Raw genomic sequence first — 17,605 nt, forward strand, 5'->3', positions numbered from 1 at the left:
TGACAAGGGATTGCCGAATCACTTCCTCGCTTCTGGAATGACGTCTCTCCAGCACATTCCAGTTATATTTAGAGCCTATATATAGTGGAGTCGCCCCCTATGCTTTGTTGACTCTGCAGCAATCCGTAGAGATGCTTAGTATTATCGAAAGGGAGACGGTCCTGAAATTGAAATCACGTGACCGCGTAATTAAAAAGTAATTAATATACAGACAGGAATGTAATGTGGATCATGTAATCAGCATATTAAAAAGAAACGTGTGTGTCGGGGAAACATGATATAATAACTGATTACACTGACTTAACTTCAAGACACACTGATGGAATCAGAGTTTAAACTGTTCCAATACAAACGAAATGTCATCACAAAACACAAGAATGACAAATAACGTGTTTTATGGGCGAAATGAAGCACATATTCGTGGTTCATATTGCGACATGAGTCCAGTGATACTATCACCGAGATGCTTTGTGGGTAGTGAGCTGCTACGTCGCGTTCGGTCTCCGCCCATGTTCGCGTAAAGGCCAAACCCCAGCAGCTAGGCCGAACCGCCGGAGCAAATGGAAAGTTCAATCGATTAAATTCGCTCACTTTTCTATCCTTTTCTACTCCGCATTTGAAGTAAGTGATTATTAAAAAAAAAAAAAACGTTAATGCGGGCGTTTCGATTCGAGGTAGGAAATGCAGAGATCGTGTGAAAAGGGAGGATTATCAGCTTGACTTATATTTGGTCGCTACTTCGGACGCGGAACTCCGCACACGCTAAAGGTAAAACACAAACGGATCAGATCTTTATACAATTGTGTCCTATTTAGGTCGTGCTTTAGTGCAACGTTGTGTTTACTAAGCGAACTGACTGAATTGATTCATACGGCCGCCTTGACACTTTGAACGGTATCATCGTTGTTGAGATACTCGCTGGTGAAAGTCTCGTTGTTAGTAAACTACGCCCAATTGTTAACCCAACGTCTGGCCCTGCAATGCAGACCTTTGCGGTAGCAGCCTATTTATGGCGGCTTTAACAAAAAAACTAAAAAGGCATATGTATTTGTCCTATGCATCACGCAGAAGTGTGCCGACCTGAAAATCATTATTCTCAATTTAGCTATTGATGACTTGTTTTCAGAAGAATCATTGTGGATCTGCTCAGTGGGGCTTCTCGGCTGGTGGAGCAGCTAAGCCTTCATTCATAGTTGAACTAAAACACAATGCTGCCATATAACATCTCATGCTAAGTTATGCCGGTAGGTTGCAGGCCTATGTTTGATTTATTCAACTTAAAGGAGGACCGAACAAGGCCAGTGTTGTTATTGTTTGGCCGTAGCCGTCATTTTGGAAGGTAAGAAGGAAAGATATTCTATAAAAAACCTATAAGCTTGTTGCATTTGACCCAAGTGACACTACCACTGTTATTCAACTTAAAGGAGGACCGAGCAAGGCCTGTGTTGTTATTGGTTGGCCGTAGTCGTGATTTTTGAAGGTATGAAGGAAAGATATTTTATTAAAAAAAAAAACATAAGACTACCGTGTCACTTGGGTCAAATGCAACAAGCTTATAGGTTTTTATATCTTTCGTTGAGGCTCCCACGTTTTTTCAACTGTTTCAAAAATCACTGTCACTGTGATTAGTTAAAGGCAGGAAGAGTGCTTGATTTGAGTAGCCTGACCACGTTGACAGCTCTTTTACAGGTGTCAGAACCAGGCAATAAAGGGACGTGTCATTAAAAGGGACTTGTAGTCATTGGGTTTGAAACGGGTGTGTTATCAACATGGTGAGCCTGAGCCCTACAACTTCAGGACAGGGAAAGACATTTTACTTTTCACTAGTCTTATCTATTCGCTTAAAGATAAGACACTTTTCTGATAACATCTCATCTGTCATATCGCAAGAGTTCTTTCGTGCCATAGTTGCATAACGCACAGTTGCCCTAACCATCGACTCATGGAGGATTATTCTAAGTGTAAATATAAGGCTGAATAGGGGGAAAAAACGATTATAAGTACCAACTTTGGAGTGCATTCATACTATTTGTCAGTTGAATACCCGTGGAAGAATCGAGTCTTTGTTATTTGTCTAGACAAGGTAATAATGTTCTCTGGAACACCTCCCTGACCCCAGGGCTGTGCAGAGCACTAGGCGGTAATGTTAGGCCTACTGTGCGAACAAGGCTGCCTGCCACCATTGCCGCTTGTTATTCTACAAAGCAGTCTGGTCAGAAGAGCGCCTTTCAGTCGATTGTAAATTTTTTAGCCTAATGTAACGCCATAGATTTATGCCTGGGGTTAGTTCCCATTGTGTAGCTGTTACTCGGCAACCACCATTGAATGGGTCACTAGATCTAAAGCGGGGCAGTTGAGGACTCTGTAGCATATGCCTGTTTTGTTTGGTGTTTGACTATATATTATTTTCAATTGAACTAGTACGGTATGGAGAGGCGACCACACTGGGTTCTCCTAAGCACATGTGTTTGTTTCAATGGTCAAATGAGTCTAAAGTGTTTCAAGCAAATATGCTTTTCATTCTCATGCCTGCTAACGTTGAATTAAGGCCACTTTCCAAAATCCTAGTGTCTTCTTCCAGTTTTTTTCCCGGGAAGAATCTAAAATTGATAAAATGTTGCAAATGAAAGGCAAAATGACCACATGTGAGGATCAAATCTAATTAAGTATTTTGCAGGCTGCACTTGCATGAAGGCCCTCCGTGGAAATGGCAGCTGTATTAGATTTTGGTGCAGGAAGAGTTTCTCTTGACACGTTTCCTTGGTTATCTTGTTACGTAAGTATTGTGTGCTTGAAGTTCCTTTCAGACTGTTTTATTTCTCTTGTCATATATGTCTCTCTCTCTCTCTCTCCAGGTGAATCATGACAGAATATAAGCTGGTAGTGGTGGGAGCTGGAGGTGTTGGCAAGAGCGCACTCACCATCCAGCTCATCCAGAACCACTTTGTGGACGAATATGACCCCACCATCGAGGTAAAGTAGTCCGAGTGATGCTTGAGAGAGAGAGTGAGAGTGAGAGAGAGTGAAAGAGAGAGTGTGAGACTGCCCCCACAGCCCTATGTGTATTTTAGGCTTTTGCTAAGCATGCTATTGATAATCACTTCTTTGGAGAGAAGGAGAAACTCTTAAAAGTTGTGTTTACAGCAGGTTTTTCTGGTTTTAAGCCTCTGAAGGCACCAAACAGGTTTTTGATCATTTTCAGTAAATGCTTCCCTGCTTGCTCAGGGGTCCACTCTCTGAGCTGAACTACAATCTGAACATTATTTTTTAAATCAATTATTTGATGACCTCTGCAGAATAATCCCAACGCACGATAGTGTCATAATTGTGTCTGTTAATTCACTGGTTGTGGTTGGTAATTATGTGGATTCTGTCAAATTAGATGATGAATATCCATGTGATTTTAAATGCTTGAGTGCTTTGACAGTAGGGCTGGGCGATATATCGAGTATACTCGATGTATCGCGGCCTGTTCTACGTGAGATGTAGTAAATTACTATATCGTGAACATCGAGTATATGTTGTCACGTCGCGGCTGATACGAGACTTGCTTTAGTGCAGAGCGTTCCTCTCATTTCATTATAGACAGACCAGCGCGGACCTTAAATGACATGCAATTGTAATTTCATTACACAGACCAGCGCGGACCTTCAACGCGAGCAATGGGCTAACGTTAGCTGCTAAGTTAAACCATAAATAGGCTAAGCTAACTAGCGTTAGCTCTTAGCTGCTAACCCTGGAAGCACTCAAAGCGGACTCCACGACACTACACACTAGTTCCATTTGTGAGAAAAGGGGGTGGGTTATATTGACGACGCTTAACAACAGAGGTTTAAAGATAACTTCATATTTATTGGTTATTCGTTTCTTGCATCCAGTTTCAATCTCCCTGTGTTCAACTTCCTGTGTTTACATTCGAGTGTGACATCATCGCCTACGGCAGCTTATACGCTCAAAACGCAAACGCGTTCTCTCTCTCTCCTCTCCTCTTCTCTCCTCTTCTCTTCTCTTCTCTTCTCTTCTCTTCTCTTCTCTTCTCTTCTCTTCTCTTCTCTTCTCTTCTCTTCTCTCTCTCTCTCTCTCTCTCTCTCTCTCTCTCTCTCTCTCTCTCTCTCTCTCTCTCTCTCTCTCTCTCTCTCTCTTTTTTAAAGCATCTTCATGGTTTAATAATGCAAACATATTTTGCAGGGACTTATTATAATCATCATATTGGCGTGACTGTATGCATCAAAGGGTTAAATCAAGCATTTTTAAGTGCTTTAGAGGAAATGTCAAAATATCGCGATATGTATCGTGATATGGCCAAAAAATATCGTGATATCATTTAGAGGCCATATCGCCCAGCCCTATTTGACAGTGACGCATCGGAAATGAAGACCCTATTATATTTTCTGAAAGCGATCAACTCAGGAGACTGATGGGAGGCTTGAGTGTACCGCTCCCAACAGAGAATCTCCCATTCGGTCTGAGAGAAGGCGCTTAGTCCACACTTATATGGATATTTAACAAAACGGATATTTTCAGGCTCCGTAAAAAAAAAATCATTGACCACACGGCAGGGTAAAAAAAACGGTGCAGACGTAAACACATATAAATTGCTCCAACAAGCATGCCGGGCCAGTAGGTGGCGATAAGCGATATCTCAAATACCATACAATACTTCTACACCCTGAAGAAGGCCATGTAGGCCGAAACATGTCGGACTTTTAAAAAGATTTTTCTAAATAATGTAAGCCACTAAATAAAGGCTTTTTAAAAAATTGTAGAGCTGCCTTGGATCTCAACCTTTCTTTTATAACCATAGAACAACAGTCTGAGCATGCGTAGTGAGCTGATTTTCATTGGCGAAGCAACTGAAAAGTAAAATAATGCAGTGACAGAAAATCCGAATAAGAGACAACGGACCCAGTACTTTGTTGGCGGTGTGAAAATATGCAGACAAACATTAAATATCTTTGGAACCGTTTGTGTTAAATTGTATCTGAATCAGGAGATTATCTTCTGTCAAAATTGAAAGTGTATAGTATACTCTGTCGCATTAAGGCTGGCTGGCAGTGCACATAGAATAGGGCATATCTTATTGAAATTAGTTTTCTCTAACGGAACGCATCTACCGTATTTCTATATTTCATATATTTTCTCCATCTACTCCAGTGCGCCGTTAGACAGATTCAGCCATCAGACAGATTCAACTGTCAGACACTGCTTGCGTGTAATGGAGAGAGATGCGCTTGTGGAATTCCCCATCCCTGGATAAAAATCAGCTGACAGGCTATTTATGTTTTTATGAAGGCTATCTTGTTGCAAAATAATAATAATAGCCTCATTAAAATACTCAGTTAGTACTCTCAATGTCGTTAGTACAGTTGGTTGTTTTATGCGCGCATCTGTTATTTAGTTAGGCCTACTGGACATTTTCGTTGACATAAGTCGATTTTTGGTAGGGGTGCACCGATATATCGGTCGGGTATCGGTATCGGCAGATAAGTGCCTTGTTGACTGCCATCGGGATAAGCTCAAATGTGCCGATGGCAGTAGCCGATAAATATCCATCAATTTGTGTCGCGTCCACACATTCAAACTTTGAAAAAAGTTTCAGTCAAGCGACCTGCACAACGCCGCCCCCACACACACAATACTGCATCAAAGTTACTACTTATGATTAACAAAGGCATTCGTTTTGTGGCATTAACGTTATATAGTTACACGTTCAATAACATCAGCGTATTTACCCGAACATAGCAATCATTACTCATTCATATCTCTCACTTCCTTCCTTTGCTCAGAGAGCCCATACTGAATTGTACCCATTCTGGAATCTGTTAATAAAGTTTTCAATCAGACAAATGTATAGAAAGGCTTTTTATTATAACATTTGTTGCAGTAAAATCATTATGCCTCGTTTAGTACTCCTGTGGAGTGCTGGTAATAATAATAATAATAATGGATTGGATTTATATAGCGCTCTTCATGACACCCCAGTGACCCCAGAGCGCTTGCAGAGTCCATTATTCGAGTCCACTCGTGGCCGGCGGGGAGCTAACATTGTTGTTGTTGTTGAGCTCTCGTCAAAATCAATGGCGGACATCCCGGAAGTAAAAAAACGAATAAACGCTTGCCGATTGGTGGTAAGAACAGCAGAGGCGGATGCAAGCGGTGTGACGTAATTGGCAGAATCGACTGTCAATCGAAATTGTTCTGTTGCCATCTACTTGCATTGCTTTGGTTGAGAGATAGTGCTCTCTTATTAAAACTAATAACAAGTCTTGAGCAAGACAAGTTAGTCTGTTATGAAAGCCAGTGAGTATTGTATGACTCAGTCTTCAGCAATAATCATGACATGATAAAAACACACATGGCATGGTGGAATTAATACCATAAACATATTTCTTGATGTTTCCTTTTTTAAGTAAGTAAAGAGGCCTATGTTCATATCGGTGAGCACAATTTGTAACACAAAAAGAGAGACGTGTGTAGCCTATTTATTTATTTAATATTTTATTTATTCATTTTATTATTATTATTTTATTTGTTGCCATGCCTAAAATAATAGTCAAGCATAGGGCTAAAACATTTTCATAAACAATAATATAATTTTTTGTTATATGGTTATAATAAAAGCTTTTCTATACATCTGGGCTCAGTGGACTGGAGGATGAAGACCAGAAAAAGACTTTCGGCTTTTTTACATAAGGGTCCTCCATTTTCAATGCATCAAAACATTTAGAGACATACAAATATACAGTAGTTTCATAAAAAAAAAAAATATATATATATATATATATATATATATATATATATATATATTGCCACAAGTATCGGTATCGGCCGATTGTGTTAGTTGAACAATCGGTATCGGTGGCAAATTTTCATATCTGTGCATCCCTAATTTTTGGTGTTTAGAACATTTTTGAATTTGTTAAATGCATGCTTTTGATTTTTTTTGTTAGCTTATTTCTCGCCACATATCAAGCCTGCATCATTAGTAGTGGAAGCTAATTAATCTGTCCATGCTGAATTAAACCCCCTACTTTTTTTATATATATTTCTTTATTTATCCATGGTTAACTTACTGGGGGATCCGAAACGCAAGATTAGCCACCTGCAGATGGCAGGGAGAGGCGCAGGGTGTGAAGTATATTTTAGTTTCAATATGAAACACTTTTTAATTCATAAAAAAAAAAAGGCCGTTATTTATTTCTATATTATTATTATTTTTCAAACCTACAGGAAGCCACTGCAGAGTGGCTGAAGAACCACATGCGGCTCCAGACCGCGGGTTGCCGACCCCTGCTCAGACGATAATGGATATTTAAAAAAATCTTCACTTTAAAATGCGTTTTTCAAAAATCTCTTTCGTTTCCTAAAATGCCATTTACGTGTGGATGAAAGGCCCAAACGTAGAGGAAAATGTGCGTATTGCAAAATATCCATACATGTGTGGACAGGGCCTTAGTCTTCCATAGTCTTCCAATGATGTTATACTCAGGGTATCTGCGGGTATTAAAAAGTCTTAAAGGTTCACAATAGTTAACCTTTTCGGACATTTTACACAATTCCTGTGAGTATGGAACACATCTGTACGTTTTCCCCCCCCAATAAAATTCATTGTTTTGTATTTTTAATCAAGTACTTTGGTGCACCACTTTCTGCCCTTCTAAAGTACAAGCTGTTTTTGGCTGGGCTCCGCCCATACTCGCAATGCGCTTTGACTGACAGTCACCCACCTGCACTACACTATTGACACATGTGCAGACAGTTGCTGAGTGAAATGAAATGCATAGGAGGGTCACACACACACGGAGGAACACCGCAAATGCTAACGTTAATACACTATTGACACAAACTGATGAATGAACGAGGTCCTACTGCTAATTAACTAATTACCACTTATGTACTTACTGATTCAATACGTTCTTTCGGTCCCGAAGACTTGGTACAGGCTAGATCCCTTCTTTAGCAACAGCCAGGAAATCACAGCAGCATTATAAAGTCCTTGATTCTCAATGTCGTCTTTGCAATAATCCAAAAACAAACCTGGCCCATTGCTTGTGGAGCACGATATCATTAGGAAACAAGTGCAAGGACGTATTCGCTGCTTGCCCGTTTTGCTCATAATTTCAATGTTATGCTAACTTCCTCGAATCACAGTTGATTGTGGGCGGTGGCTACAACAACAGTAGTGGCTGAGGTATGCAGATCAGCACCTCTTACACATCACAGATCCAGTCAATTCAGAATGGCTTGTTTCAGTGGGGGGAGTTCTTGTCTCAGCTGAACTGCAGAAACTGCACGTGGTACAGATTTCACATTTAGTCAGTGTTGGTACAACCCCACATTGCTTGAAAACAATGCAAAACACTGGAAAAGGCCATTTTACGATAGGGGACATTTAAAAATATTAAATTCCCAATTTAAGGCCTTAAAAGGTATTAAAAAGTCTTACATTTAATTTGCACACGTATCAAATGTTTTGGGGGTAGCACGCCTGTCGGGAGATGAAATAATATTAAATAAATGTATAAATAAGTGTTTTTTTTGCCGGGCTCCCGGGGGCTTAGTGTGTCTGGCGAGAGCTTGTATGGAACACGTGATAATTTAAATTGGCGCGTAAATGCAGCCGCCAGTTCAGTGTTGCTATGTGTTTTTTCCCTGTAGCTAGTATGGTCGTGAAATTGGCATAACATGTAGCTCTAAGTGGTATTAAAAAGTCTTAAATTAAACTTTTTGAAACCTGCAGATACCCTGATATTATCAATAACGATGCACTTCCTGTGACTTCTAAAGTACAGTCTGTTTTTCCACTTGACGCCCTACCTGTCCTGATCCACCTTTCTCATTGCCCCAGGACTCGTACAGAAAGCAGGTGGTGATTGACGGGGAGACGTGTCTGCTGGACATCTTGGACACTGCAGGTCAGGAGGAGTACAGTGCCATGAGGGACCAGTACATGAGGACAGGGGAGGGCTTCCTCTGCGTCTTCGCCATCAACAACACAAAGTCCTTCGAGGACATTCACCACTATAGGTGAGCCCGGGACGGCTATCCCACAAAGTGGCTCTTTGTGAAGCCAAGTTGACCCGGTCCTTCCGGTTAAAGGTGTCGCTTGATTTGATTAATGAACACAACTCTAATGCTTTACAACAATGCAGGGTTCGAAATTAAGGGGGGCTTGGGGCAAAATGCCCTCAAATTGACAAAATGCCCTTGAAAATCAGTTAAGGGGGGCAAGAAAAGCCCCTGACAGTTTACTAATTATATATATAATTATATATATGCTCTACAGTGCGAGCATTTCACTCGTATTTGCCCCTAATAATATGTGTGTGAACCAGAAAAATAATTTACTCGCAGTGTGCGAGTGAAGATTACAAACGGCTCCACTGTTAATAGTTCAGAAACTACAAGTCCCACAAGGCGCATAAACGTCCAATCACAGTAGAGTTTCCTGCGGTGACACCGCTGGTTTCATGCGAGTGAAAGGAAACGATAACACAGTACGCGCTGGAAGTGAAAGTCACGGTACCGGCATAGGCAAGTTATACATTCAGAATCAGACAACGCAAAAAATTCAGCCAGCCATGAAGCTTTTGAGTAAAAGAGAGACGAGGAGAAGAGGAATCCGGCGGGGCAGCTAATGTTACTGAGGCGGATAACGTTAGCGAAGTTAGCACACGCACACTGTGGGCCAGCCAGTGATTTTGGTGGTGTCTACTATTGCACATGTGCGTCCCGTTCCCGTTTGCACACGCACATACACCCACGCACATAGTAAGCCATCACTGGGAACGCTCAGAGGAAAGGGGGGCTGAGAATATCTGTCTTATCTTGTGTGTGTGTGTGTGTCTCGCTCTCTCTCCCTCTCTACATCTCTCTCCTGAACCTATTTCATTCAAAAGGAAGACATTGATGGACAGTATCTATATGTATAAATTATAGCTCAGTTGTAGCTGTAACAGAATAATTGTATTAACTATTAATTAACTATTATTCAATAGCGTTTCAATTATAATGAATTAAATAGTTGTATAAAGAATTTTCCATGTTCTGTCATCTAATAATATATTCCATTGCCTTTCCTATCTGTATCAAAGTCAAAATGTTGGTATCGTCACAAGACTACAACATACAGCAGCTTGACAACCGATATCCTTTGCGTCTAGTAGGCATGGGCCAATTTGTGATTTTGGTGGTATGTGCTATTTGTGCAGATGTTTAGCCCTTAGTATGCACATGCACAGTATAATATGCATGTAATAAATAGTTTGTTAATAAACTCTGTTACTTGAACAATTTTCACTGTGCTCCTAAATTTCTTTGTGCTCCTAAATTTTTATTTCGATTTTTTTATTTATTTATAAATTTTATTTAGGGAAAAAAGGTTAGCGTAGAGCCCTATATATGGAGACATTAACATTACGTTATCAAACATAGGGACGAAGACTGTAAAAAAAAGTGTCGACAATGTTTTATAATCTTTGTTAATTTTCTTCATACAAATTCTGTGCCCCCAAAATAAATTAAAAAAAGCCCCCGAAAATCAATTAACCCTTCCCCGCCAATAACGTCGTACAACGGGTTTCAAGTTCATGCGAATTCTGCCAATAACGGCGTACGACGTGATTCTGATCATAATTTCATATTTTCGCCATGGCATTCATATTTCACTCACGGAGCCTTGTCGGATGCTCTGCAACGCAACTCTGCAACGCTTCAATACTGCCACCTGGTGGCTGATTGGCGAGTTGCAACCGGAAGTGGATCTCTTGTGATCCCGGTGCACTCGTTTATCGTCGCAGGACTCAATACACACACCGTGGATATGGATCTTTGCCATAACTCAATAATCTACATGATTTGGGCGTGTATTAGTAATATACAAACCGGAAATGGATCGCCTCGATCCCCACCACATAACTGGGATCTGTTTGCTCCACTCTCATCGCCCAAGGGTACGAGGAGACTGACGTGAGTTTCACCGTTTTTGTTTATCATTTTTGATACAAACTGCTCTGATCAATATATCACCCATACTACATGAAGCATCTAACGACTATCACGGAATTATAAACGACCCCCCCCCCCCCCCCCCCCTCCGTTCACCCGCGCATGATCAGTCATAACGTTTAAGACCATGTACAGTTGAAATTTTTAATATAGTGTCGATCGGTATCAAACTGCATTTGATGATCTAATATATGCATTTGTGCCTATATCTCACGTTCTGGGAAATACTGCAGAAAACGATAAACATATTTATACTCTAGACTAGGGGTCAGCAACCTTTTTGACATGGAGTGCCTGTTTGAAATATACTTGTAACTAGTGTGCCTCAACAATATTCCATGCATCGTAATATTTTTTTTCTCATAATCGGGTATTTCTTATGATAATTTTTACATTATTACATCATTATTGTTATTGTTATTATTAACAATATTATTATGATGGTTGTATCAACCCTAAATCAATGCAGACAAACGGCTGCATACAGTGCGACCATTTCACTCACATTTGCCCATTCATTTTTGGACACATCACACACCGGTGTGTGTACTGTACGTGTGCTGTCATAGCTCCACCTACAGGCCTAATGGAGAACACCAGGAGAACACCAGGATGTGAATGGAGGGTGAATGTGAGGTATATCGTGTAAATAAGTTTTGATTGATCGCAAGACTACACTGTAAAAAAAATTATAATAATAAGTTACCAAAACTTAAAAATATTGAGTTCAGTTACTGTGCATTAAGGTTTTCAGTTTTCAATCCATAATAAGTTAACAGAAAAATAAGTACACAACCACATTATTTCAACCTAATAAAACTGTTTATTGTCATTGTTTTAAGAACACAAGTTGACTTGGTAATACTCACATTTTGAGTAAAAGAAATTGCTTTTAACATGTGCAATGTTCAATGAAATAGAAAAATAAATAATAAAATGTGTTGATAATCCCACTGGTCACAATGGTGACCATAATAATCTTTTTGTTATAAGGCTCTGCAAATGTTACTGAATGATGTAGCAATGCATTTCCAGCTAAATTGAAATAATAAACAAATAAAGGGTCTCAATTAAATATGTGGTAGTAAAAAGAACCTGTGGGAGGATTTCAACAAGATGCGACAACAGTGAAAAATATTTCACTATAATATTTCAAAGCAAAAAAAAATATATTTTTTTATATAACTGCTGCCCCCTGTGCCTATGCAAATGCCCCCGCGTGCCTGTGAATGTGTGAATGAAAATGTAAAACGTTCCTATATCCTGAACGATAGATAATCGATGTTGAATGGGCCATAGTAGGGATGCACCGACATTTCGGCCACCGAAAGTTTTCGGCCGAAAATGACCAAAAATGGCCTTTCGGCTTTTGGCCGAAAGTTTTTTCACCGAAAATATATCACCGAAACAGAAACAACCTGTAACCTAACCGCGTGTTGTTGTGATGATGTCATCAAAACGTGGCTTCAGTCATTTCATGCGCGCTATTTCTATGTAAACTCAGCGTGCAACGTGTCCAATAAATGCGTCTTTAACATGCTTTATATCCTTATTTACTATATGCCCGTCGCGGTTAACTTAAAGGGCGGGGATTGTGTTTCTCACATTGACGCTGTCTGTCGTTGATAATATAATCTGAAGAGCATTATTATCATTCTCGAGAATACACGTTGCGAGTCTACTGTGCCAAAGTCAAGAGAGCACATTCATCTGCGGACTAGAAAGGTGCGCTCAGTAGAGCACAGATGTCCGCCACTTGACTTGGAATTAATGTACTGTATGCATTCAGAAGTGCTGAATAAATGTTTTATGGACCCATAATAGTGATTATTTATTATTTAAGTTAAGTTTTGCCATAATCATATATTTTTCCATAATCAGGTAGCTGTACAACATTGGAAAAAAAATTCTATTCTATGAATCATTTTCGGCCTTTCGGCATTCGGTTTTCGGCCAACTGTTTCCTATTTTCGGTATCGGTTTCGGCCAAGAATTTCCCATTCGGTGCATCCCTAGGCCATAGTCATGTCAATTTAGCAATACAATAAAAAAAGTTATAGCCCTGCAAAGAAGGTGAACATCTCCATAGACTTACAGTGCTGGCAGAGATCAAACAGCGATGGATATAAGCGTGGCAGAGAATGGGTTAAGGGGGGGCAAAAAAGCCCTGGAAAAGAAATGTTAATTTCTAACCCTGCAACAATGTATTACAAAAAAGCTTGTAAACAAGCCATCTTATAGCCAAGGCTAGTTTCCATCTGTTGTCTGTTGCCTTAGGCTGCGGTTACACTAATGGCCAGTTTTCGTTTCGTTGTCAGGGTCAGTTTCGCTTTTCAGAACTCAACGTAATGGCAGGCAAGTTAGACATTGTTTTTGCCTCCTGAGCACAGTGATGTATATACATGTAGTACAATGCCAAAGCAGTAGGTGGCAGTAGGTGGCGATGTAGTTCAAACATGAAGGCAATTTTCAGAAAAGTTGAATGTGCCAATACACTTCCTGCAAAAAATCAACAATCTACCATCTTTAAATGCCTCGCGTGAGCCATTTAGCCAACGTAGCATTTATTTTTCAGCAAAGAAAGTGCAATAAACAAAACGGATACATTCACTGCGTGTTCTGCCTCATTTGTTGATGAAACAAAACTAACATCAACACAAGTGACCACCAAGAGCGGAGTTTAGTCTCACAAAAAGATCGTCGCTGATTTTGTTATCTTACGTGCTAACGTGATTGGGATATGCCAGTATAACAGTATAGCATTGTGGCTAGCAGCTTGGTAACGTTAATGCTAGCAGATGTAAACTTTATTTAACAGATTGCAGAATGGGTACAATACGGCTCAATACCAGGGCATGTGAGCGGCGCGGGGAGCGGAGCGGGCGGTTTTGACGTGAGCGACGGAGTGGGTTTTAAAATGGGTTGGCGCGACGTCCAGAGCGAGAGTTCACCTCCGCTCCAATCCGCTCCGGGCCGCTCACAGTGGTTTAACACTGATGTAATATACATGTAGTACAATGCCAAAGCAACGGGTGGCGATGTACAAACATGAAGGCCATTTTCAACCAATGAGAAGGGTGAACAGTCACTCACATCCTGCTAGACCAAAGTATATTCCGCCATTGTTGTTGATGTTAGCTTACATGCTAACGTGAATGGCAGCGACCATAGCATTGTGGCTAGGCTAGCTACCATCGCTTAGTAGAGCTAGTTGAATGGATAAACAACGTTATTTAACATTGCAGAATGGGTACAATTACAATACGGCTCAATACAAACAATTGTTAAGGGGCCCAGGGGGTGTAGACTGTTGTAGTTTGGTCAAATCAAGCTAATTTACATCATGCTCCAAAAAAAATATTCTGCTGAGCGGAATGCAGACTGTTGTAGCTTGGACTGGGCTCCTTATAACAATAACTTGACAACACATGGTAGCCGCAGCTCCTTGGGACAGCTCTGCTGTAAACACTGGAAATAACCGTGCAGGTCTCTACTGCGCATGGGCGTTCGTTGAGCAACAACGGCTCCGTATCCGGCTCGTGCAGATTACATGGCACCATTGTCTGGGAGTTTTGGCGAGTATCCAAAACGGAAACACAATTTCAGCATTGCCAGTAGGACAACGCGTTATCCTGCCAAAACGGCGTTTCTTTTTAACTTGGACAGCAAACGTAATCATTCAGCAACAAAAACGTTGCTGTATTCACCAGTGTAACCATGGCCTAACCTCTTGAGGCCTAGCCCTATTTTCTGAAAATCCGCCTAAAAATACATACCTAAGTAAATGGATGATTGCTCCACTTCTACAAAGCCCATTTGCATGTTCTTGGTATCTAGTAGGGACATCTATGTAGGCCTGCCGCGATAAGCAATAAATCGATTAATTGCCGCGATAATTAAAATGAATGCAATGATTTTGACGGGCGCGATTAATTGCTATTTGCGCGTTTGTTTTAATGAGGCGGAACCAGTGCCCCTTGTCAGTCACTCTTCAATATGAATTGAAAATGGGGGGGGACCCTGATGGAAACAAGACAAACGTCTTTCTCAGGTCTGCATCCCCTTAACAATTGTATGTATTGAGCCGTACTGTATTGTACCCATTCTGCAATCTGTTAAATAAAGTTTTCATTCATTCATTCATCCGTGTGGGTTGGCCGCTGGCGTTACTACAGAGCACAGCACGGGAGGTCCGTGGGGCAGTAGCAACGCCACATATTTAGCTTACCTACATTTCTCAATAGTGTTGCTCCTTTTAACCAAGTAGCGTTATTTGTAGTGTAACGTTAGAATAACACAGAATAACGTTAATACAATTACATGCATCATTGTTTGTTTACAATGAACGGGTGGGGCTAGTCAAAGCACTGGAGACGGGGACAAGTTAAACATGAATTAATTTATTATAACGGGTCGTTTTCGAGTCGTGCTGCAGTGCCTACGCACCACAGCTATTCTATTATATACGGCTTTGACGCGTCCTCCTCATCGTTGATTGCCTGTAGTAGCTGCATCTAACGTTAGTAGCTAACGTTAAAACTAAAAAACACAACCAGACGAGACAAGTTGTCGGCTAGGATAATCGCAACAATACTTCCGGTCCGGTCGGTGGGCTTCAAAATAAAAGTCTTAAACCGGAAAAGACGGAGCGGTGGGCTTCAAAATAAAAGTTTTGGGAAATAAATTTCTCGAATTTTTTTTTAACCGGTCGCAATAATATCGCTTATCGCGATATTTTCGGGGGCAATTAATCGCCCAGCAAAATTTGTTATCGTGGCAGGCCTACATCTATGGATCTCGGGGAATGTATTCCCAGTGTCAGAAATATTGTGTACTAGGCTTGAGTCAATTGTAATGAACCAAAGAATATAAATTAAAAATAAAAATTATTTTCTTTTTCATCTTTGACAGTGAATAACACCATGCAAAAATTTACCAGACATGAAAAATGCATGCTCATTCAGCACCTTCTTGATATCACGTGTGCAAAAAAATCTAAGCAAATTAATAAAGGCAAGAGGATTAAACGGAAGGTTTTGTAGATGCAGTACTGAATTCTGCAATCCGGACACATGATATTCGAAATATGATTATAGAATATCGGGCCGCGCGGGGGCGGTCCAAACTGACGTCAGACTACACCTCCCTATTGGTAAACGAACGTATTGCTAAAAATATACACTTTGACTGCTGTTGACAGGGTTAGGGTCTTTACTCTTGGCTACATTTCAAAAGAAAACGCAACATTAATTCATATAGTCTGTAGAGATGGATTTATGGCGTGATGTCATTTTGGGTCCACTACCGGACCCATTGGGCTTAAGAGGTTAAGAGATGTTACCTGGAATCATAAAACATCTAAACATTTGATTCATAACAACAATGACAGTAGTACAAATGCATGTGTACAACAAATCACAAACACTTTAATACATAATATAAAATACATAATATTACAGTAATTCATTGCTATCTTTAAAACATACTGCTCAACTGTTTGTGTGTGCAGGTTCGGTTTGTCATCAGCCATTCCTCTAGTTGTGTTTTTTAAAGGTGCCGAGGGTGATTCCGTCAAGTCCTTCCAACTCTTCAGTCTAGGCTGACGATATCTGCTGCCAGTTTCACACAGTGTGCTCTGTAACCAGCCTTGAGTTGGTACAGATTCCCTCAAAACAAAGAGACACGATGAAACAAATAGGGGTTCATATTTCCTTGGTCTGAGAGATAGCATATTGGATTTGGTTACACAGAGATTACACACATAACACACTCATTTATAGGCTATGATGATGATAATAATAAACTTTATTTGTATAGCATCTTTCACACAAGAATTGCAGCTCAAAGTGCTTCACAGCAGTAAAAGAAGACGGGTATAAGATGAGCACAAAAATGGTCAGATCAAGAGCAATGCATAAAGTGCAGACATAAAATAAGTATAAAACAAGCATAAAAAAGATGGCAGCAAGATAGACGGTCAAGGTAAGGTATAGAGCATTAAATCACATACTTTTTCATATTACGATCTAACTTAACACTTTGATTAGGGATGCCCCGATTGATTGTCCACCGATCGTTATCGGCCGATAATCAGTATAAATATGCGATCGGTGAATTCCGATAATTAGTCATATTCGCCGATCGCGGAAACCGATCAAGCGGAGATCTCACTCGCTGTCTGTCTCAGACACACAGGACCTGCAAACTGCCGCCGCTGCTCCTCCTCCCTAGCCCCGCCCGCACCCGTGTACAGTTTGTAAACACAGGAGGAGGCTCTGCTCAGTCTATAGTGCATTCGACCTGAGCTAACGTTAGCTACCTAGCTATCGTTACTGTTTAAACAAAATTACCCAGTCAACTATTCACTTTTAGTAGGCATTGTCTAACGGTATTTAGCTGGCTAGCTACTGATAGCTCCTGATATCAACAAATGCTCCAGCAAGTCTAGTAGTCCATGTTGATACCTCCGTTAGCTCGCGTTAGCTTACGTTAGTTCACTGTTCAAAACGAAATGTCCCATTGAACTAAATAGTTCACTGAGGCGTTGTCTTAACGTCATCTAGCCGGCTAGCAGTAGCTACAGATAGCTCCTGATATC

The 17,605-nt window shown here is 40.5% G+C and overlaps 1 protein-coding gene across 3 annotated transcripts in view; it reads left to right on the forward strand.

Moving 5' to 3' along the window:
• The first annotated feature begins 504 nt into the window (after positions 1 to 504).
• kras (v-Ki-ras2 Kirsten rat sarcoma viral oncogene homolog) overlaps positions 505 to 17,605 on the forward strand; it is a 29,730-nt gene continuing 12,629 nt past the window's right edge. For 2 of the 3 annotated variants that reach the window (XM_084334860.1, XM_084334862.1), the window contains exons 1-3: positions 507 to 768; positions 2,856 to 2,973; positions 8,849 to 9,027. In XM_084334860.1, coding sequence (XP_084190986.1) covers positions 2,863 to 2,973; positions 8,849 to 9,027 — 290 coding nt within the window. In that variant the 5' untranslated portion in view covers positions 507 to 768; positions 2,856 to 2,862. Of the gene's footprint in view, positions 769 to 2,855; positions 2,974 to 8,848; positions 9,028 to 17,605 lie in introns of all 3 variants that reach the window. The other variant, XM_084334861.1, reaches the window with a different exon arrangement.

The sequence above is a fragment of the Notolepis coatsorum genome (assembly GCF_963971535.1).
Source record: "Notolepis coatsorum genome assembly, chromosome: 18".
Lineage (NCBI taxonomy): Eukaryota > Metazoa > Chordata > Actinopteri > Aulopiformes > Paralepididae > Notolepis > Notolepis coatsorum.